Raw genomic sequence first — 24170 nt, 5'->3', positions numbered from 1 at the left:
ACTGGAACAAATTCTGTGTCATAACATGCTTGAAGGCATAACAACTTCTAGTGCCAAGTGAATCCCACAACTTGGATTTCTCCAATCACTGTTCAAGGCCTTGCTGGATAAGCAATTTTCAGTGGAAGAAATACTCACTGTGAAATAAAGTGGTTGAATTCTTCACACCATTTTTCCGGGTGAAGTAAAGTAGGTGGAGGATTTCTGAAAAACAAAAGCAATTTTTTTCTTACAAAAGAAAAGTCCTCAGTTAAGGACAAAACATCAACTTGTCTACTGATACCATTCTAAAGAGCCCTGATAAAATCTATTCTGTTTCTTCCCAGGTGGGAATCATTCATTAGTGGTAAGTTATAAACTATCAGCCATATTCATTTAGTCCTCCGCTTTCATTGATTCAGGGACCTGTGAGTGTTACATAGGTTAGGAACATTTCTCAGGGGGCAGACACTCTGACAAGCGGCGAGGCAAGGACACAACCACTATAACTGAGAGCGCAGTATTATTAGTGCCATCAGAAAGCTATAAACTTAGTGCTGGGGCTTTAGAGAAATAGACTTTTAATTCTGCAGGATTTTCAGATCATTATGCTACCATTTGAATGAGTTATGCGATGCATTTAAAGTATACTCATACTCATAAATTCATTGGTCCCATTTTATGTTATTTCCTATATGTTAACTTCTGCAATAGGCACTGGAGAAAGAAAAACAGCTAAGACAATGTTCCAGACCCAAGAGGTCCCTGGTTAGAGAAGGGGGAAGACACCTAGCATAACTAATTATTGGAGGTCCAACAGAACCAGAGAACTGCAGAAAGACTCTATGTAATCACTTCCTAGTGAGAAGACAAGAAAACGAGAAAAGAAAGGGCTCTGAATTTGACTGAATATTTACCCAAAGAGATTCAATTTTAAAACAGAAGTGACATTACCTTTGAGGTGAATTAAAATTTTGCCACCCCAAAATATGCCTTTTGGGATATTGATGTTAAACTGGTTATTAAGAAACAAAAGACTCAGACAGAACCGTGACTCTCCCCTTTTACCTACCTAAAGGAATTCAGATAGAAACATCTGCTTAAAGGAAGGGAGCATCCCCTTAACATAACACAAACTAAATGTGGCAGACAGGGAGAAATCTATCACAGCCTGTTTGTTGAACTTCCCTCTGTGTCCAGTTGCTTCTGGGTGGCTCAGCGAGAATTTGTTTACCACATGTTTGCCTTCTCATCTACCTGTAAGTTAGACCTGTTTTCACTTTGAAATCCCAGGTCCCTGGCCCCACTCTCCTTTGTCCAGAATGGCATAGAAGCCTTAACTGCCCATTGCCTCCTTGGGTCTCCTATTCTTATGGCATTGGCACCCCACGTGTGCATTCATAATAAATTTTGGACATTTTCTCCTGTTACTACATCTCTGTCAATGTGATTATTAGCCCAGCTAGAAGAAATTAGAAGGTGGGAGGAAAGTGATTTTTTTTGCAACCCCACACCTTTAATTGATACTTTTTTTTTCTAGCCAGAAATGGAAATAGGGACTTGTGAGCAAGTCAAGTTCAGTAAATGAAGAAAGTTACATTTCTGCACACATGAATTATGATGTAAATTTTGAACTCATTATATATGATCTTTGTTTTCACCTGGGTTCTAACAGCTTCCTAAAGCCATGGATTGCTCAGCTTCAATAGGTAGGAAAATGGGAAGCAGTAAGAATGACCAGAAATGAAAATTGTATCAGATAATGTGATTGCAAGTTGCCCCTCAATCCCTATTCTTGTCTCATTTCTTATGATATGATTTTTATTGTGGCATAATACTGCCATATAAAGCCTACATTTTCCTGAGTTCCTCGTAGCTAGATGTGGCCATGTGAGTGAGTTCTGGGCAACGATATAAAATATTGTTCTGTGGTGTCTTCAGAAAGTCTTCTCAAAAGAGAGGAGACAGGCCATCTTTCTTATTCCCCCTGTCTGCTTCCTGGAGCATAGACGTGATCACTGGAGCTTGAGTAGCCATTTTGGATATGAGGTGAACTTGAAAATGAAAGCTCTGAGCTGAGTATAGCAAAGAAGATAGGAAACTGGGTTCATGATAACATTGCAAAGCTGCCATACCAGCTCTAGACTGCTTCCCCCTAGTTTTCCTTAGCAGGATAGGAAAATAAATTTCCATCTTCTTTAAGCCACTGTTATGTGCAATTAATCCTAATTAAGCCAAAAATATTTCAGAGTATTATTCTATTACATGATTAGAACAATTTGATTAAGTGATATAATAGAAGCACAAAATTATGTGGGAGCATAATTGAGGGGGCAATTTACCCGAGGTGGGGAGTCCTAGGAGACTTTATAAAGAAGATGAACTTGAGCTGACCCCTGAAGACTAGGTTGGGTTTTTCAAGATAGGAGGAGAGAGAAGCCATATCAGCTTTGGTACATGAAACAACATGTGCCAAGTCACAAAAGCATAAAAAAACATCTGGTAGAGTCAAAGAACGTGAATAATTTGGTGGGGCTAGATGATACGAATCTTTCGGGTCTGGTGAGAGAGCAGGAGGCAAGGACGAGATGGGTAGGGAAAATGATGAGAGAAGTATATGATTTCCTTGTTCTGTGTAAGAATTTAATTACCCTTCATATCATCTGACTCAAAGATGCAAAGGCAAATTATCCGTGTACCCAGCTAGAAAGAGTAGCAGTTGAAGGTTGCCCTTCAGTGATTCTGGAGGCTGCCTCTAGCTCATGCATTCCATTTAACAATATTTGCCTTCATGTTCCCCTAGCATTTTTAAATAATAAAAGTCCCACCATATAACTTCTGCTTCAATGCCAGTTAGGCTGACCTGTTTTTACTGGCTCGAGCTGCTTGAGGTTGTATATCCACATGTTCGCCCCGCTCGCCTGTGGGGGCCTCACTGTGGCATCTCTCAGTGAGTACGTTGTCCTAGACTATCTCTACAGCCCATTCCAGGACTTGAATTTTCCTTGCTGTTCTCAAGTTTTCTGATCATTTTGTTCTCATTGCGGCCAGTTCCATGAAGAAGAGCTACTTAAGCAATTTACTGTCTGATAGACTTCATTCACCCCCAAAGCAGTTAACCATTACCAAGAAGTCACTTGTAGACAGAATGCACAGACTTGATTAAAACAAGCCTAGTAGGCTTGACGCTGGCCAGCTGAGCCTGGAGGGAGAGACCTCTGCCGCAATTAGAGAACGACCTGGCAAGAGTCCACTGGAGAGATGGATGGCACGTGTCCTCTCTCATGTAGAGAACACTGTCCCTTCCTGTTTTCAGTCTGTTTCTTACCAGGAACTGTGGACAGGGGCTCCCATTTATGTGCTGGCCCGAACCTCTGCAGCAGGGCTCAGAGAACAGCAGCAGCTCACCACTCATCCAGGCCACTACCCATCCCTGATGGCCTCACATGAACCCCACTCAGGAAACATCTTCTTTGAAGCTTGGTGTCATAGGAATTTGTTTTAGAGAAGCTCGTTTGACCTTGTAGATGCCCTGCCTTTCCTGGAGTCCATCCATCATACTTAGGTTCAGTAAATTGAGATCTTGCGAAAGATTATTATCTGTGTGTAATAAAAACTTAAAAAGGAATCTGAAGGCTTTACAGTGCATTGTTTGCACCGGCAACATAAATTCTAGTTCTCTCGCCATCCAGGAAAAGCACCAAATAGGATATAGTTTTGGCTGCTCTCAAAACTACAGATGCAAACTGCAACCCTGCCCAGAGGGTCTCTCCCTAAAAGGAGGTGAGATGCTTCATACTCGATATTATGGGAGAGTCGGTGCATAGCTGTGATTCAGAGACAGGCAGGCATCACTTGCTTATGTGTATGGATGCTGAGAGCCTGCAGGATGTATGAACGGTGAGTGGCTGGAGGATCCATGAATCTGAATAACCAGCTCTCACTTGGATAATGTTTATAAACACACTAAGGCAATGGAGGGAAGAGATTAGTCAGAGAAGGAAAATGACTATATTAGATTTGAATTTTTCCTGACTGGATTTTATTCCTGTGCTTTGGACCCAGAATTCAATTTCTATCAAGATCCCCTGCACACAGATAACATTAGGGCCACGTAAGGCTAGAAGCAAGCGGTGACGGTGAAGAGAGCCCTGCATCTATCATATACCCATGTTTGACATCATAATCCTGGGTCCAGCAAATATGGAGATAAAGTTAACGTTCTTCCTCCAAAGCCTCTGTGGAACAAAATGATTTGCTGTACGAAACTGAATTCATTTTAGTTCCTGAAATAGAGAAACAGCTGATTGGACCAAGGTGGGCACCTGGCCTCCAGACAGCCAATCCTAATTTAATTTGGGGACTACAGCATGACTTAAAATAAGCTGGGTCAATCCAAGTCTCTTTAGAAGGTTTTTTCCCACCTCGAACTGAAAAAAACCAAAAGAATGAGGCAGGTTAGTAATGAGAGTTGAAGCTGAGAGATCTGTGATGATGAAGCAGATGGAGAGGCCACAGCACAATGTGTGAGGTGAAGTTTTAGGAAATAGAAACTACAAGTAGGCAGAAAACCAGGCAATGAGGAGAAAATAGGGCAGGTAGAGGAGAAAGGAAGAAATGTGCCACAAGAAATGGAGACCCTGTGATGGGAGACCAAGTAGGTTATTCCACTGTTCCTTAGGTGCACCCAGAATATTACTGGCCCCAGCATTCTTCTCTTAGCCCTATTCTCCTCCCATTCTACACATTCACTGAGGGCTCACTATATGTCGATGGCTTCCTAATCTGTATCTCCTGCCTTGATTTCTCCTCTGCCTTTTGGCTGATGCAGCTAACTGCTTATGAGAGAGTCCCATCTTGATTTCCCAGGAGCCCCTTAAAGTCAGCATGTTCAAAACTGAACTCATTTCCTCCCCTAAAGCTGCATCCACTTGCCTGCTGAAGTTAGAAACTTGGGTTCTATCCTCTCCTTTAACCCCATATCCAATTCGAGAAGTCAGAATAATGGCGCCCCAAAGAATGGCAGAATGGCGTCCACATTCTAATGCCCAGAATTTATCAACATGTTACATCCCATGGCAAAAGGGACTTTGCTGGTGTGACAGAAGTTAAGGACCTGGAGATGGGGGATTGCCTTGGATTACCTGGATGGGCTCAACTTAATGTCAAGGCCTTTAAAGCAGAAGACAGAGGCAGAAAGCAAGCAGAAGAGGCGGTGTGAAAAGGGAGTCTAACCACCATTTCTGGAAGATAGGGGAAGAGAGCCAAGGAATACAGATGGCCTCTGGAAGATGGGAATGGGCCTCAGTTGATACCCAGCAAGGAAATGGGGACCTCAGTTCTACAAATGCAAGGAAGTAAATTCTACTAATAACCTTGAATGAGCAAGGAAACCAATTGTCCCCTAGAGCCTCCAGAAAGGGGTGCAGCCTTGCTGACACCCTGATTTTAGCCCAGTGAGACTCATATCAGATTTCTAACTTACAGAACTATAAGATAATAAATCTGTGCTGCTTTAAAATGTTAAATTTGTGGTAACTTGTGTTAATTTTCTATTGCTGTCACAACATCAATCAAGCACCAATCCTCTAAATTCAACTTCTTAAATCCCTTTCTTAATACCCCATTCCCTCTTTTATATCCTAGTTCAGTCACTTATCATCCCACACCCACACTATTCCAGCAGCCTCCTCATTTTATTCCCTCTATCCTCATCTCTCTCTAACCCATCTTGCACTTGGCAGCTAGAATTTATTTATAACATACAAATCTGATATTGTTATTTCCTTGCCTTAAATTTTTTCAGTAGATCCACACAGCCAGCATGATAATATTAATGCTTTTACGTGAACTATTAATGGCCTTTCCTGCTTATCTACCCAACCTCATCTCCAACCACTTCCATGTTCACTGCATGCTTCAGTACTGTACTACACAGAACCTACAGCTCCTAAAGCAAGTCCTGTTCTTTCATGCCTCAGGGCCTTTGCACATGCTCTACTTTCAGTTTAGTGTGCTCTCCCCAATTTGTCCACCTCACAGGTTTTTATTCATACTCCATGTGTTTCTTTAGTGCCCAACACAGCAGCACTTAGCAAATTTTTGCTGAATGACAACATGAATGAAAGCATACATACTATACATATAGTGTAAGTAAGTCAAGAAATAATGCCAGGGCAAAACATGACTTGGTCCCCAAAGTAGCATAAAACAGACAAATACGGAACAGATCCTTTGTATATGGGCAAACTCTGATTAAATTGTTCACAGCAAGTGGGGTTTGAGGAATAAAAGAGTCCACTTAGGAGGTGACTTGAGTTGGACTTGACAATATATAAGCCTCATTCCTCGACTTTTGAAGCCCAAATGTTCCCAGGTCCCTGACTATCTCAGACCAAAATGAACAAATAAATCATGACTTTAAAGCTCATTATGGTCATTATCTGATGTCAGGGCCAAGAAATACACACGCATAGCGAGTTGGATATAGGAGAGAACCAACACCAAGAACTACCTCATGCTGAGTGCTTACCGCCATCAAGCTTCATGCCAAGTGCTTCGCATACAGATCACTGGAACATCACAACAGTCCCATGAAATAGGAATTATTATTCCAGTTTTACAGGTGGGCAAAATAAGCTTAAAAGAAGAAATAGTCCTAAAACCACCCAACAAAAAGTAGAAAAGTCAGTTTTTAAACTCAGGCATTTTTGTCTCCAATGTTCATATGCCTTATTGTTTTCTGTGTTTTATCTCATGAAAAGTCCGTTACTTTGAAAGATGAATTAAGAGAACATATATGCAAAATATGACAGAAAGCCAATTAGCAAGCAACGTCTCCAGAAGGTACAAAATGAAGTCCTCAAACATTACAGCACATTCACAAGGAGATGCTGAGTAAAAGATTTCTCAATGAGGCTGAGTTGATTAAGAACAGCTTTCAGGAAGTTGTGAATTTCAAGGTAGATCCTAAATAGAGGGGACATAAACCAGTTGGTAAGGGGAAGCGGGTGTTAGGGAAGGAGAGGTGAAATACAGAGAGGAGATATAAGGACTGAGGCATAATACTGAATAAATAATAATTAACATACAGTTAAATGAACACCTACGAGTGTGTTCAAAATTTATTCTGTTTATTTACTCATAACAGAAGAACAGCAAGACATCTGAGCACAATTAACCATTCTGAGAGTATTAACCATAGCGACAGAGCTGCCATCCTATCACAACTGGGAGATTCATTAACGAGGTTGAATGGTTAGGTGTGTGCCTGTGTCTCTTCCCTCATTATTACCACCTAGCCCCAGCCAAAGTGGCATTTCTCCCTAAATTACATCTTAGCCATTCAAAATTAATTATTTAAAAATGTTAATATTTATTTGTAATACATGATTCTGTTTCAATGTAAAAAATTCGCCAATACAGGAAGACAGAAAACAAAAGGCAAAATTCCTCTTCACTACCACCCCAATCTCAGTCGCGTCCCCCTATCAAATGGCTTGTATGCTCTCAGACCTTTTTATATGTATTTAAAAATATTTGCTATAAATATATAATATATATACTGTTTTGCTGTGCTATAAATACAACAGAAATTTTATAATACAGAGTGTGCCAAAAAAATGTGTACACATTTTAAGAAAGGAAAAAAACTACTAAGACTGTAATACTCGACATACACCGGTAACAAAAGATAAATACAAGTTTGACTTCTGCAATTACGAGCGGTGCTCAAAGTGGTTACCATCAACATAATTTTAATACAGATTTTTCCTTTCTTAAAATGTGTATACATTTTTTGGCACCCTCTGTATATTAGTTTTAATAATATATTTATAGTTGGGGACAGTAGAAATGGGGTTATATGCTACACATAAGTATCCTGGTACTAATTTTTTCCATCCAATAACATGGTTTAAAGATCACCCCATGCCGACTTCAGACATAAATAGTATTCTACAACATGAGAATAGTCTGTTTAGCCATTCGCCCATTAGTGGATATTCAGGTTGTTTCTTTTTTCTTTTTTTCACTATTAGAAAGAAGGCTGGAATGGTTTACACATGCCACATGTCACAACTTTCAAACTTTTAAAAGGTTTCTTAGGTGGCAAACACCTCTTGTCGACGAACATTTCGGATCCTACCACATTGCCTCGTCTTCTCCAGGTGGCCCAGCATGCAATTCCAGAGCAGAGGAGGAAGTGACCACCAAATGGCCCCGCAGGTTATGAAGAGTGCCCCTGGGTCACCATTCCATGGAACCAGTGTGACTAGGAACCATACATTGTTCAGCGTCACCAGCGTCAAGCTTTGAACCCTGCTGCTGGGTTCCTTTCCTGCAAGAATCACCCAACTGGTTCCAGTGGTCAGTATCTCTGGGTAATTATTTTGACATGTGGGGCACAGACCAAGATTTATTCAAAATATACATAATTCTGCTAAAGAAGAATTTGAAAAAAATGAAATAGTTGAAGATATTTCTTTAAAATCAATCAGAAAATAGACATGACGATGACACAGAAATCAGAATCACAATTTTACACTCTGCACACTTCGTACATGTAAAAGGTAGTCCAGGTGAGAAAAGACGTCAATGCTAAATGCTAAATTCACCGTAATGGCATCTCTCAATCAGTGTCAATCCTTTGAAGGAGGGAAAAGGAGGAGAGGAAGAGGTTTCTAAGGAGGACACTAGATGAAAAAGGAAGTAAACGTAGGCGAGGAAAAATATTTTTTTTCCTTTACCCTTGAAGTTCTTATTGGAAACTCTATAACAGAGGACAGATGAACAAGATAAAAGCATACTAATTTATTTAATATAAGTTTTATGTGACATGAAAGGCTTCATAGGAAAGGAAGACCCAAAGAAATGGTTAAACTTGAGTGTTTTTATGCTGTTTGATGAACAGTGGAGAGCTGTGGAGAGATGTGATGGGACAAAGAGCATGAGCTGAATGTGGTAAACGGGGGAAACGTACAAGGCCTGTTCATGCAGAGTCTTCTCTGTGTTTATTATTTCAGTCTTTGGAGATAAAGATGCACCTTTCCTCTGGGTATAGAGGGGGCACCTCTCAGAAGGGGGTTTTATGACCTGCTTCAGGGGAAGGTCAGAAAGTCCTTCCTACACATGCCATTTCTCAAAATCCTTCAGCTTGAAATTTCAGTATGCCAAGGTGCCATACTTGGGGGGAGCATGTCCTGAATCACATCATAAAAAATAAAATGAACCAACGTCATACCTCAGCCTTAGATCACCACTGTCTATAAAAACAGAGGTTTTATGTTGAATGCTCATGATAATTTATTCCACAATAGCTGAAGAAACTACTAAAAGCAATGAGGAAAAAAAACAAAGATTTGTAATTAAATTTCAAGCTGGTTGATTCCTTTAATTCTGATTCTTAATAACCTGATTTGATCCTGTCCCTTAAATAACACCATTTGCAATATTAAGCTATAATTTTTAAAATGCAAGTTTACCACGTCAAATCACATGGCTCATAATAAATCCATTCTTCACCATTAACCATCAACAAGTGACAAGATGTTCACTTCCTCTGGCTTTCCAGCCCAGCAAGAATCTGTTTCAAAGGTCATCTCAGAATCTCAAGATTATATTGTGCTCCCCATGTCAGGTGTTATTACCCCAGGCCTATGAGATGGTGTGTGTGTGTGTGTGTGTGTGTGTGTGTGTGTGTGTGTGAGATATAAAGCTTTATTAATCCTTAGCCACGACACCAACATTTCAAATGTTCACAAAAGGCATGAGCCACATTTTCTCATTCTCTCTGAAGCATACGGGGTACCTTTCCCTCCACTGTGCTCTCCTTATGCAAACACATAAGGCACATAAGTAACTCAGCCATGCATGCAGAGTGCAAGAGAAAGTCAAGGACAATAGAAGGCTACGTCAATAGAGATGATGGAGGGGATGAGTGGTATGTGGTTCACTGTCTGAGCCAATGTGGTCATTTGCTGACATCCGTTTTTCAATTTCCTCCTCAACAAGAACTCAGCAGCGCCATCAAATCCAACTGTTATCATCCAATGCGTCAGGGAAGCAGACCTTGCCCAAGGACCGGCTGGCTAATGACCCTTTCCCTTGGTGGTCCTTCCTGCACAGAGTGGAAGCCACAAGTCTATTCTTTTTCACGGTTTTACATGCATGATTTGTTAATTCATGATTTTAAAGAGATGTGTTTCAAATAGCTCGCGTTGTTTTCCTATCATCAAATTCTGGACTGTTTGTGTGGTTCTGTAGAATTGTATTCATTGAAGATGACCATTATGGTGTGACTAAGCATTCTGGAGATACAGAATCACTCCCCAATTACCTTAGTATTTTAAGAAAAAATAGCTTTACATGTGGTGGTATAAAAGTCATGGCAATGTGATACCGGCCCAGGGGATAGGCAAAGCTAAACAGCATGCACTAGACATGTGCTTTCCCTGGGTATCCGTTCCTGATGGTAAGTTATTTATAATGGCTTCGTATGAAAATCACTGGGAGTTGGGGAGAAGGAAACAATAAAAAGTAAGACTTTTCCTCACCTGGGTTCAGAATTAATTGAGGAACAAGGTAAAGCAGTCAGTAGATTGGGTCCAAAATAACACCTTTATTACTGATAGAGTGGATCTTGGAAAATGTAGTTTTCATCTGCAGGCTTTCTAAAACTGAGAGACAGACAGATTTATCTGACCGATCTTGGACCAGCTGACCCAGAGCTGGACCAGCACAGGTCCCTTACTCAGGGGCAGAGCCTTGGCCACTGAGCTGCCTGCAGGCTGAGAACAATCACCCAGGGCAGGGTGACTCCCAAGAAAAGAAGAGAAAGAGCTCAGATATGCATGCCCAGTGCCTCCCCGAACTCACCATCTCTATAACATCACCTCTGATCCTTCAGAATCTATCAATTTGGGTCCAACCAGAAAACAGAACAAACACCAGTAATTTGAACAAGGGAAACTTAATATAAACAATTATTAATTTGTAATAGGGGATTAAATACTGAATAAAGAGACCTCTAACAAGTACAGGAAGGGCAGATATTGGGAGCAGCTACCTCTAGGTGAGCCAGAACGCCCAGGGAAGAAATTATTTGGAAGTGCTCTTGCCCCCAAACCCAAGGCTGAGATTCAGACCTCTTTGCAAAGGATGTGACTATGGCCCCACTCATAGTGAGGTTCCCTGAGGTGAGACAAGCCAGGGCTGGCAAACAGGAGACCACCTGCCAGGAACCTTAGAGACCCACTGGGAAACTACCCAATACATGCTGGTAAACTCCCTGGAGGTGGGGCACCCCTGGGTGTCCCAAACGCCACAGGAGCAGGAAGGAAAAAGCACACAGAAACCAGGATGGGGCCCTTTCTCCTGCAGTGGCCTCTCAGTGCCCTCTACTGACGAAAAATAACATCTGCCATCTGGCCAAGGAGAAATGTTTAGAGTGCACTCTAGTATCACAAAGCAGGGCAAAGAAGTGTAGATTCAGAGCTGAAAGGCACTAAATTGATATCTGGCACAGGAAAGAAGTGAATGAGAAAACAGAGAGAGTCTAGGAGGGTTAGAATGCGTTTTGTTTTGTTTTGTTTTTTTTAAAATGTTTGTTTCAGGCTTGCCATAGGCAGCTTCCAGCTATCATCAACTGAATGAGTTTAGTCTCCTCTGATATTAGGACCACTTTCTGGATATATCTGAGAGGTAATCAAGAGATAACAGAAATCTTCTCCCCTCACTTTAAAAATCAGTTTTGTCATGGTATATGAAATGTCCTCATTAAGACTCACTCATTGCTTTCTATCCCAGGCTTTCCATATTGATATGGGCATGTTCTGGGAAGCATCTTATTGTTATCCTTTATTGGCCATCACTTTACACTTTACTTGGGATAAATGGGAGGCAAGAATAAAAACTTAGAAAAGGGACACAGAACAAAGACCAGTGAGGGGACAGGACCATTTACGCAGACTTAATCTTTTTGTGGTTTTCCATTTCTATGGTCCCAACTTTGTGTGAGCTGAAAAAGTGAACAGTCAGATGGCATAACACCTCTTCTTACTCTTTCCAGTCTCTCTGCCTTTGCTATTTCTCCCAGCATAGAAAGGAAAAGAAATTAATGAAAGTTAATGCGGTTCAAAGTCTTTTGCCAAGATTATGGCCATAGAAGGGGACTCCTTTTTCTGCTGGGGACCCCTTTCCCAGTCATAAGTGCCAGGTAGAAGGCCAGGAGCAGGCTGAGGGGAGCTGGTTATGGTTCTTCCCTTTATTCTCTCAAGCCCAGTCAGGAATGCACCATTTTCCATTAAGTTGGACCATTTTTCTACAAAGTCTAGTATAATTTCTGAGGTCTGAATCCTTAATTTTCTTGAGAACTTACTATGGGTAAACACTATGTTAAGAATTCACTCATTTAATCCTCACATACACTGTGTGAGGCAAATTATACAATCCCTTGTTTTAGAGATAAAGAACCAAGGCTTAGAGAAGTTCCAGAGTGGGTAATGCTGTGGCCAGGCTTCCAATGCAGGCAGCCTGATCCCCAAGAGCGCAATGGCAACCACTGCACCATCCTGTTTCCCCATTTCGGAATCCTTCCTGGTTAATCAGACGCTATAATACCTTTAGCTTCTGCCAGAGCAGTGTATGTCATATTGATAGGGGAATACGGGCCCGATTTCATAAGCTTGTTGCCCTTCTAACATCCATCAACTTACAAGCACAACACTCTTCAGATCACCAAGACATTCGCAAGCAAATCCAAAGAACATTTTGTTTGGGATACAGAATGATCAGTAATAGGGAGTATGAGCAGAGAATGTTTTCATCTGTTGAGTTTTATGCATTCTCTGTCATTCAGTTCCCTCCAAAGTCACAGCTGGTAAAACCAAATGGGTCATTTTACCACAATCAGACGAACGTCACAGTTCACGAAGCACCATTTGTCCTCTAAGGCAAAGCCATGCACCTAATTACAACACACTGTTAATAAATTATAATAGACAAAGAGAAATTGACTGCTATGGGTTTTTTCCCCTAGCAAAGCAAAACCACTTAAAGGGCAGATTGTGCATCTATTCCTTCTTTTATTGTTTCAATAAAGTTAGCAATATATTTTAAACAGGAAAAAATCAGGGCAGACCTCAGATGAACAGATTGTATCATCAGATCCTACCACATTGTCTCTAATGGGGGAAATTAGCAGCTGAACATCAGCACCTGTCACCATGAGCAGACCCTGGCACACACACCAGGTAGGAAGGCTGAGCAGTTCCCTAGAATAATCTGAACCTGGGCCACCACACAGCGTGCATGCCAGTGACCACAGAAGCAGGCTTCATTTAAAATCAAGTGGATATATTAAATGCCAGGGGAGCTGCAGCAGCCGTTCCTAATGAAGATTGGGTGCTAACAATTGTGAGCTTTAAAGAGGTTTTATGGAGACTGTGCTAACTGCAACAATGGAGTCACGCAGACTTAAGACAGAGAGACGGGCTCAGCAGGAACCACGGAAAATCCATCCACTTTCAAAGACAAAGGGTACCGTGGGAGCAGCACCTCCTTTCACACTTGGGTGGTTTAAGTCATGTCTCCACTGGGCAGATTATGGCCAATTGTTTTCACTAACCTCAAGATCAATTGCAATCATTGCCTCTGAATTGACTATGTCCAAAGTCTTGGCAGTTTGTTAGCAAGCCCAAATGAGCAAGCCCACATTTGTATTTCTGACATTGTAAATATGTCTTCTTTTTACAAGGGCTTTGGCTCCTTTACTACCTGGTTGCCTAGCAACGTTTTGAACACACAGAAATACAGGAAAGGGAGGCTGGAAACATACTGATGAGTGACTTTGTATTTATTTCACAGATTCCTTTAAAAAAAAATCAATTTGTTGAACTCCCCTGGGATGGGTGTGGGGTAGGAAAGGAGGGGCTGTGTTATATTGTAGTGCTGCTACTCTTCTAGCAGGAACATACCATACCAGCAAGTATATTTATACAGGCATATTCAGCAAACTGGGGGCAGGGGGTGGTTATCACTAGTTATTGCATATTAATAAAGATGAAGGATACAATAACATCAAATCCTTAGAAACATAAAGAGTAAAAACAATGCCCATTTCATTGTCCTCTCTCAGGAAGGTCTCAGACAGTGCCTACGAAAAGCCTGCAATCTCTCTCATTTCATCCTAACTGTGAATGATGAGTGAACAATGCTGCATTCTTGTCTGCCTGGTATTCTTCCTTCCAGTAAATCATATTTCCCCACAAAAAGTAGCCCTTTCATTCTGGTGTTCAAGTTTATTTGCAAGGAATTGAACAAAGTAGCCTCCCATGATTCTTTCAATTTCCTCTGTGTCTATGGTTACTTCCCTCTTTTTATTTTTTATTTTGTATTTTTAAACTCTCTTTTTTCATGATTAAGTTAGGTAATAATTAATCTATTTTCCAATTTTTATTCAAAAAAGCTCATGTTTTATATATTGGTTCTACTGTTTCCTATATTTTGCTTCATTAATTTCTACTTCTATTTTATTCAATCCTTTCTTCTACTTGGGTTGTAACCTTAATTCATTTAATTTCATTCTTTCTTGATTATTAAGTAGTTAGGGCTATGAATTTGCCTCTAATCCCTGCTTTAACTATTTCACATTAATTCTAAAACATAGTATTTTGATAATTATTTTCCATATATTCTTCAATTTTCATTTAGATTTTTGTGTAAACCTGAGATGTTAAAGATGGTGGGTTTTGTGTGTTTTTTCATACCTAGGTGTTGGGAAATTTTGGTTTTTTGTGTGTTTGATTATTTCTAGTTTGATTGCATTGTGCTCAGAGAATGTTGTTTGTACTGTTTATATTTTTAGAATTTAAGAATGTCTTTGTAAGGGTGGCCAGTTAGCTCAGTTGGTTAGAGCAAGTGCTCTTAACAGCAAGGTTGCTGGTTTGATTCCCACATGGGCCAGTGAGCTGCACCCTCCACAACTAGATTGAAGACAGGGACTTGAGCTGAGCTCCCACTGAGCTGCCAGTGGGTGGCTGGATGGCTCAGTTGGTTAGCATGTGTGCTCTTAAAAACAAGGTTGCCGGTTTGATTCCCGCATGGGATAGTGGGCTGCGCCCCCTGCAACTAGGTTGAAAAAAAATAGCGACTGGACTTGGAGCTGAGCTGTGCCCTCCACAACTACATTGGAGGACAACAACTTGACTTGGAGCTGACGGGTCCTGGAAGAAACACAGTTACCCAATAAAAAAATTTAAAAAGAAAAAGTCTTTGTAGCTTTTGTAGTAGGTACAAAATAAATAAATAAATATATTTTTAATATAACTATAGTATACTTATATATGTAATATATCATAAATACTTATAATTATATAATTATATTAAAATATATATTAAACATATATATCAAACCTTGTCCCTCAAGAATACAGAATGCTCTATTGTAAAAACTATGTATGGTTTCAGATGGGTACTAGACTTATCAGGGTGATCACTTTGAAAGGTATATCAATGTCTAGTAACTAAGTTATACACCTGAAACTATTATAATATTGCACGTCAACTGTAACTGGAAAACAAATCCATTTAGAAAAAGAAAGAAAAATACAGAATGCTCCTTTTTTCAAGCTCCCCTGCAGCATTCACAGAAACTTACACCATTGCTTATTTTTTTGATACATTATATCTGTAAAGGAGTGAGAGAAGTTCAATAAATAACTTCTGCAACCAGTGTATATCTCCTTGTACTTTCTACACTTTGTAGTTTCTGCTTTATGAATATGATGCCATAAATAGATATACTTATTATCTTCATTAAGCAATAGCACCTATTAAAAAGTTCCCTTTTTGGACAAATTTAATGATTTTGGTCCTGAGTTTAATATCATCTAATATTAAGAATACAATGTTATAAATTGTTGCTTTATAAAATCTTATATTTTAAAGAAATTAAGAGAGAAAATGAGAAAAATATATTTAACGAATCTTTCACATTAACCCACATCTTTACCATAGCCTGTGCTCTTTATTTTTTCTTGGGGACTTCAATTACCATCTATTATCATTTTCTTTCACCATAATGACAACCTTTAGTGTTACTTATAAGGCAAGTTAGCTAACAACAAATTCTCCTAGTCGTTGTTCTTCCCAGTCCCAGCCCTTCTCATCCTATTGGTCTTGATATAGCCTTGACTCTCATGTGAGTCACCACTTCCTAGTTCTGTTTCTGCATTGACTATAAAGTATCCAGATAGGAGAAGATACTTGCCAATGATATATCTGACAAGGGGTTAATATCCAAAATTTATAAAAAAAAAAAAACCTCATACAACTGAACACCAAAAAAACAAACAACCCAATTTAAAAATGGGCGGAGGACATAAAGAGACATTTCTCTAAAGAGGACATACAGGTGGCCAGCAGACATATGAAAAAATGCTCAACCTCACTAATCATTAGAGAAATGCAAATAAAAACCACAATGAGATGCCACCTCAACCCAGTCAAAATGGCTATCATCAATAAAACAAACAAGCGTTGATGAGGATGTGGAGAAAAGGGAACCCTTGTGCACTGTTGGTGGGATTACAGATTGGTGCAGCCACTATGGAAAGCAGTATGGAGGTATCTCAAAAATCTGAAAATGGAACTAGCTTATGATCCAGCAATTCCACTCCTAGGTATCTATCTGGAGAAATCCAAAACTCTAATTCAAAAAAGTTTATGCACTCCTATGTTTATTGCAACACTATTCACAATAGCCAAGACATGGAAACAACTGAAATGCCCATCAGTAGACAACTGGATAAAGAAACTGTGGTACATTTATACAATGGCGTATTACTCAGCCATAAAGAAGAATGAAATCCTACCATTTGCAATGATATGGATGGACCCAGAGAATATTATGTAAGTGAAATAAGTCAGAGAAAGACAAGTACCATATGACCTCACTTATATGTGGAATCCAAAGAAGAGACTATATGAGCAAGCTAAACAGAACTAGACTCAGAGACCTAGAGAAAAAAACTGATGGCTGCTAGACGGGAGAGGGTTGGGGATGGGGGAGAAGGTGAAAGGATTAGAAAGCGCAAATTAGTAGACACAATATCACCAGTGGAATATGAAAGACAGTTTTCTACAGTGTTTCTCGCACTTGTCTGACCATAGAACTCCTTTTTTCTAATAGTTGTTCATATGCCATAGAACTTTGGAAAACACTGTACGACATCAAACTGCCTCACAGGAAAGGCAGGGAAGCCCAGACTGAGTGAGCTTGGAGTCCTCCTTGGAAGCAGCACACTCCTCTGAGCAACCTCCAGCCTTTCTCCAAATATTTCTTCCACCAAACATGATCCTGTCTGCAAGTAGAAAGGGACTCTGGTGATGCGGCAAAGTGGACTATTAGGGTGAGGATAAGGACAGACTGAAATGCACAGATGTGCTTCCTATAAGATCGGGAATCTTCCCATAGTGGCCCTAACTCCATGTTTTTTAAAATGGAGTTTATAGCACATATGCTTCAGAATCCAAAACATCCAAAAAATTTGGTAAACATGAAGATACCCAGACAGTACTCGGATCTGATAAAACAAAAGCTCTGGGAACAGGGCCTGGAGATCTGTATTTTAACAAGCTCATTAGGTGATTCTGCCACAACTAGAATTTAAGAAGCATTGACTTAGGTAATCAACAACAGATGTGAGACACGTTTCCAATTAAATCCCAGTCACGAACCAAAATGAAAATGGCCTAAGATGCATCCAGTGGGGAACTATTTGGTTCCGTGGTAAATAACCACATCTCAATGACACCAGCCTTCCTGGGGATGACTATTCCATGGTCTGTCAGATCTCTTCATTAGGGAACTTCCCTGCTATTCCACCTAAGTAGCTTTCCTTTATTTGATCCAGTTTTCCCCATGTTTTATACAAAGCTGAGTACAGCAGCTATACTCAACAAATAAAAATGCTATATAAACGTCACTCCAGGCTCGTGTTTCCATCCGATTACTCTTAAATGGCCCAGTCTCCCTGCAAAGTGAGAGTCAACCTAGCTGTCCACAGCCAGCTTCTTTAAGTCTCAAATCTTAATTTCGATGAGTAGTGCCATTTTCAAGTCAAGTGTACAGCCATCAATGGCCTCATTCTTGCAAACAGATGGCATTCTCACAGCTCCTCAGCCACATTACAAAAATTGGGACTTAGAGGGCTGTTCTAGATGGAGGTACTTAAGGCAATTGGAATGTGACCATAACTATCATGTCAGTTATAACGCTGTGATTTCCTGGCCTTACGAAAAAGACCACGAACAGGATAACATCGGTACCATGACAATCAAATGGAATGAGCCAAAGCAGCAGGCGAGATTTGGATTGCACATCAGGAAATACCTGCTGACTATCTAGATTATTAGGAAGGGCAAAAAGCTGCCAAGATAGGCGGTACAGTATCCTCTGTAGGTCGTTAAAAAAAGAACTCCAATCTTCTAAGAAGATTTCATGCCCAGGCACAGCCGAGTACACAAAATGACCTTTTCAGATTTTAGAATAAAAATGTTATGAGTATTCAGAAGATGCAGTTAGATATAGTTATTCAACAACAACAAAAAATCTCTTTGGAATAATAAATAATCTATTAGAGAGCATTTGAAGAACTTCAACTGATTTTCCTGGGAATACCTTGGTTTCAGAGGGGGATGTGTGTGTGATCTGAAGCAAAACTGGACTGTCCTAAAAGTACCAGTTGGGGCCTTAAGCATCCAGCACAAATTCCATGCAGTTAATGAGCTCCTGCAAGGAAGAGTTCAGTGAATTGGTCCACCTGAAATAATTAACTTTAAATCAGATACACCCCATGATTTATGCACACATGTATGAATATTATATGTACGGTTGGAGTTTTGAAGGTCGTAACCCTAGGAATTCTAAGTATGAAATACTTGGCAAATTATTTAACCTAAAAATGCAATGACAACCAACAATAATCCTGCGCCCCCTCTTCCAATAATGCTTTGGAATCTTCTCTTAAATAGGCTAGACATCTATAATTTTGAGGTCACATTTGTTGATCTGCCTAGGTCCTGGGAGATAAAGAATGTGACCTTTCTAGCTATCAGTCAGAACCAGAGTTCCAGTCACAGAAAGAAGCGATGGCTGGGGGAACCTGCAGTGTGCGCTGTGGAGTCAGACTGCCTGCCATCAATTCCCAGTTCCACTGCTTACTGCCTGCACAAGCCTGGGCAATTTTTTAACCGCTTTTTATCATATGTAAATGGGATAGAAACAATATTTATGTTATTGACATCAAATGAGTGTTAAATAAAAATGATTGATGTAGAGCATTAAACACAATGCCAAGCACCAAGTAAACATTCGGTGTTAAAATTGCCGTTATTATTAAGAATTACAAGTAAACCATGAGTCTCTTTAACTAATTCTCCAGATTATGCCTGACATGATATGATAAATTTATGAGGAATCAGTCTTCAAAATAAAGCAGGCTCCCAAGAATTGTAACTTAAAGGCTGCTTCTAATTCCTGAAACACCAGTTTTTTCAGAATCAAAAGAGATGAGGAATTTTGTGCTCCTTATAAATCTTGAGAACCAAAAAATAACAGAATAAAACAGTAAGAACAACAAGATGTGTGTGATCTAAAGCAAAACTCGACTGTCCTAAAAGTATCAGTCGGGGCCTTAAGCATCCAGCACAAATTCCATATAGTTAATGAGCTCCTGCAAGAAATGGCTGATGCTCAATTAAATATGTGGATATTGGTGGACCACCCTCGAGGAGCATTAGGGGGGACAAAATTGAATAATGTTAAGTAACACAGTGATGAGTAACAGTGTGTTCTTTTATGTGTTCTAATTCCAGAGATTCACTCTCAGCATAAGATGCTTCTGCCAACACTTCCCATTCTCGAAGGACTTCCTCTCTTTATCAGCTAACCCAAATCTTACTCTTCCATTAGGACTTGCTTTTTCCCATAGAAATCCAAAGACAGCTACTTTACAATGCATTGTTCCTTACTTGAACCAACCAACCTCCCTTCCTCCCTCCTTCCCTCCCTTCCATACTATAATACTTGAATGCCTACAAACAATATGTAAAACACTGTGCTCACAGATGGCGTTCACATATGTTTGTATATATAGTCCCCCTTTCTTAGCGATATTCTGTGTCCTCCACAAGTTAAAGATCCAGTGAAAACTCATAAGACAAAGCAGTGCAACCAAGGGAATTTAAGGGAGGGAGACAATGCATTGACTAAGATGAGCAAATAAATGGCACTCCAGCCTGTCTGTTGGGGTTGACACTGGGCAGGGTTAAAGTGGGGAGGGAAGCACACTTCCTTGGGAGAAGTGCAACTTCAATATTGCCCTCAGAATCTAGCCCTTTGCAGTGAATTCCTGACAACTGTTGCTTGAATGAATATACGAATTAATGAAATAGAACCACTCATCCAGGGAAACAGGCAAATCAGGTCCTGGTTCAAGGTTATTGAGACATTCTGGGGCGAGATGACTGGCCACAGTACCAGTTCTAGACTGCACATTAAATAAGCATAATAATAAAAGATGAGAGTTGGGAGGGGAACAGCCAGAGGGATGTTGTTTTTCTGGAAAGGCTGTGCGTGTGTGCAGGGAGGGGAGGGAGGAAGCAGTAGGAAGGGAGCATCGTTCCCTCCTTCCCCTCTTATCCTTTAGGCTTCTGGTTCACTAACACCCAATCGAACACTTGTTTTTTTCCTGGGCCAGTAATGAATGGCAGTAATTACCGATGTGGGGCTCTGAGGAGTCACGAGGCAGTTCTGGCTCCCATCTCCTTGCAATTTTGAGCAGTGTGTGTGTGTGTGGGGGGGGGAGTTACCCACTACTATGGAGGGGTGGAAAATAGATTACAATTACATCCCGCTGGCTTTTGAAGACTTGATAGACAGCTGGAGAGAAATCTTCCCTGCAGCTGCCAGGATAAAAGGGTGGCCAAGATGTGAGTGTGGAGAGAGGAAGCGAGGCCATCAGGAGAGGAGGAAACAATACCAAATGGATGTAATACATTCTCAAAGGCGCATTTTTAAAAGATCAGGGTTGCTAAATTAAAAAGGACTCTGGGGTCCAGGTAGCTGGTTGCATATCCGTGGGAAGCAGGTCCCTTTCAGGAACATTGAGTGTTCAGATTCAAAGATGCTATCACTGGATCATACAGAAACAAGATCAGACTTGGACCGAGGCTGGCCCTGAGGACGGGTGTAGCCCACAGCTCCGAGTCAAAGGGCTCAGCTGCGTGTTTCTATGTCTGCATCTGGAAACGCTTTTCTCAGTTACAACTGATTTGTTTCTCCAAGAGGTTAGATGACATGAGTTCCATATTCTCTTCTACTCCACCCCATTATTTTTTAGTCTGTGTGTGAGTGTGGGTAGGGGAACTCGCTTACTTACTGAGTACTATATGCTCGCCATTAGGACACATCTAGGTGTTATCTACGTATCCCTTGTAATGCTCACCACTCCCCTGAGAGGGAAAGGTCATACCCTCACATCACAGAGGAAGAAAGGGAAGGTTAGAGATGTGAAACAACTAGCTCACGGGTGTTAAGTGTCAGGGTGACAACCCAGGCAGGGCGACCTCAAAGTGAGTCTCCGGCCCACCGTGCAGTGCTGGGCCTTCATATGGCCAGAGGTTTGTGGTTCTGTAACTGGCCCCTGGAACTTATTTCTGAACCTATTGAGACAGGTTAGTTAGAATACATGAAGACCTTAGGTATATATTTAGATGGAGTTGTTTGGTGAATCAGTCAGCCTCCAACAAACCCAGGTATCAGGAAATCAAGGTATAAGATTTGGTACATTCCTCAGACTGCTGGAGATCTCACAAGTCTTTCTTAATCTGCTGCGGGCATCTCCTACCAGAATTACACCTTAGCCTCCTACTCACAAAGATAAATAAGAACGTGATTTAAATGAAAACAAAAACAGAAAAGACCTGGCTTTGGAGCAGCTGGCCCAAGTCTAACATGTTTCCCAATACACTGGAGTGTATGCAGATTGCAGGTTGCAGGCCTAAAGGCAGCGGTGAGGTTTCATTTAGTGCCTGACCAAGAACTATTTATTCTTGGACAAGGACAGATAGATCTGGATCACTAAAAGCTTGTGAATAAGGTGGAAGGACAGGAAAGACAAATATGACTCTTCACTTGCTAATGGTCATCCTCCAGGCTAAATGCAATATGGCTATGGTATATTATCCAATCATTCCTGTTATTGAAGTGGCATGTCAAAGCGAGAGACGCAGATCAAATTAGGCATCAAAGATGCAGAAGTGCAATGAGATTTTATGTTTATTTTATAAAATATTCTGCAACATTTTGTTTCTATTACAATCAAAGAACTACAAATTTGGAAAGCAAGAATGCCAATTACTGGGAGTAGAGGAGAGGGGCGATGCTAATATACTTATTACTCTTCTCTAAAGTAGATACCTAGTTGTCTAGGTACTGAATTTCCACAGTGGTTAAGAAAATAAACACCATAGTGACATCACAAACGAAATATAGATAGCTCTTCTATGTATAACTTCCTTGCATTTGCAGATATGTGGGTCTAAAATCCCCACTGGGGAACTCACCAGCTTTAAATGCAACTAGAACTCAGACAATAGCTATAGGTAAACATGCCCCCAAATTGCAGATAAGCATGTTTCTCTGACTAACAGAAATGATTTCAATAGGCCTCTAAACTTCCTGGGAAGGTGGTTAGACGTTCCATCAGTGATCTGCATGGATCACATGATGATGCCAAGTAAAATATTCGGAAAAGTATCCCACATTCTTAGCTAATTGCAAAATAAACATTTCCACTCCTTCCCACCATCTTTCCTTTGCAGGGTTTGCTTTGATGGCATTTTGCCTATTGGTTTAGATCAAACTTAGATCACAATGTAAAAACTGGTTCACTAACCACCAGCAGCAATTCCTTTGTCAGGGAGGTTGGAACCCTTCCTTAGGCATGAGATGACATTTACCCACATGTGGTCAGGGATTTCTTTGTTCAGTACTAAATAGGGACAGTAAGCTCCTACTGAAGGCCAGGGGTCGTATTACATATTAGGGGTACTGTCCTAGTACTCTAATTGTTTACACATTAATCGCAGATAAGTAAATGGACCATTACAAAATGCTGTCTTGGAGTCCCAGCTGGATGAGTCTGAGAAGGGTGCTGTGCCAGATTTTGGCCCCCAGCTCTCCCTTCTTCCAGTCCCAGACGCATCTTATAGGTATTCACATCATGAAATCACAGCAAACCCTAATTACTCCCTTGAAACATTTGTGACTATGAAAAAAGATGAACACCTGAAGAAACGTGCATCTTAGGACACTTGGCTATGTGAGTGGTGGAAAGGGTAGAGAAGAGGGGGTGCAAAAGAATAAGACATTCTGAGCTGCAAGGAAAAATCAAGCCCATGCCAAAATAATACTGACAAATAAAAACAACATTAGAGGACTCACACTTCCAGACTTCAAAACATACTACAAAGCAATAGTAATCAAAACAGTGTGAACTGGCATAAAGCTAGACATACAGATAAATGGAATAATATTGAGAATCCAGAAATAAACTCATATATCTATGGCTGATTGATTTTCTACAAGGGTATCAAGACCACTCAATGGAGAAAGAATAGTCTCTTCAATAAATGATGTTGGGAGAACTGGATATCCACAAGCGAAAGAATGAAGCTGGACTGTACCTTACACCATAGACAAAAATTAACTCAAATGGATGAACAATCGAAACCTGCGAGCTAAAACCATAAAATTCTTAGAGGAAAAGATAAGAGTAAATCTTCATGAACCTTGGATTTGGCAATGGTTTCTTAAATATGACACTAGAAGTACAAACAACAACAAAAGAAACAGATAAATTGGACCATCAAAATTAAAAACTTTGGTGTTTCAAAGGACACCATCAAGAAAATAAAAAGATACACACAAAAGGGGAGGAAACATTTGCACATCATATATCTGATAAAGATGTAGTATTCATAATATATTAAAAATACAACTCAACAACAAAAAGATAAACAATTAACTTAAAAATGGGCAAAGGACTTGAATAGACATTTCCCCAAAGAAAACATATAAATGCCAAGACACACATGAAAATATGATCAACAGTATTAGTTGTTCAGGA

At 40.3% G+C, this 24170-nt stretch overlaps 1 protein-coding gene across 1 annotated transcript in view; it reads right to left on the bottom strand.

The window, feature by feature from the left end:
• Positions 1-24170, bottom strand: part of MYO3B (myosin IIIB) — a 461719-nt gene that overhangs the window by 280889 nt on the left and 156660 nt on the right. Inside the window, exon 8 of the mRNA XM_074337823.1 lies at positions 139-204. Coding sequence (XP_074193924.1) covers positions 139-204 — 66 coding nt within the window. The remainder of the gene's footprint in view (positions 1-138; positions 205-24170) is intronic.

Source organism: Rhinolophus sinicus, linkage group LG01 (assembly GCF_036562045.2).
Source record: "Rhinolophus sinicus isolate RSC01 linkage group LG01, ASM3656204v1, whole genome shotgun sequence".
Classification (NCBI taxonomy): domain Eukaryota; kingdom Metazoa; phylum Chordata; class Mammalia; order Chiroptera; family Rhinolophidae; genus Rhinolophus; species Rhinolophus sinicus.
The sequence above is the reverse complement of the archived record's forward strand: the minus strand, read 5'-3'. Positions and strand labels throughout refer to the sequence as shown.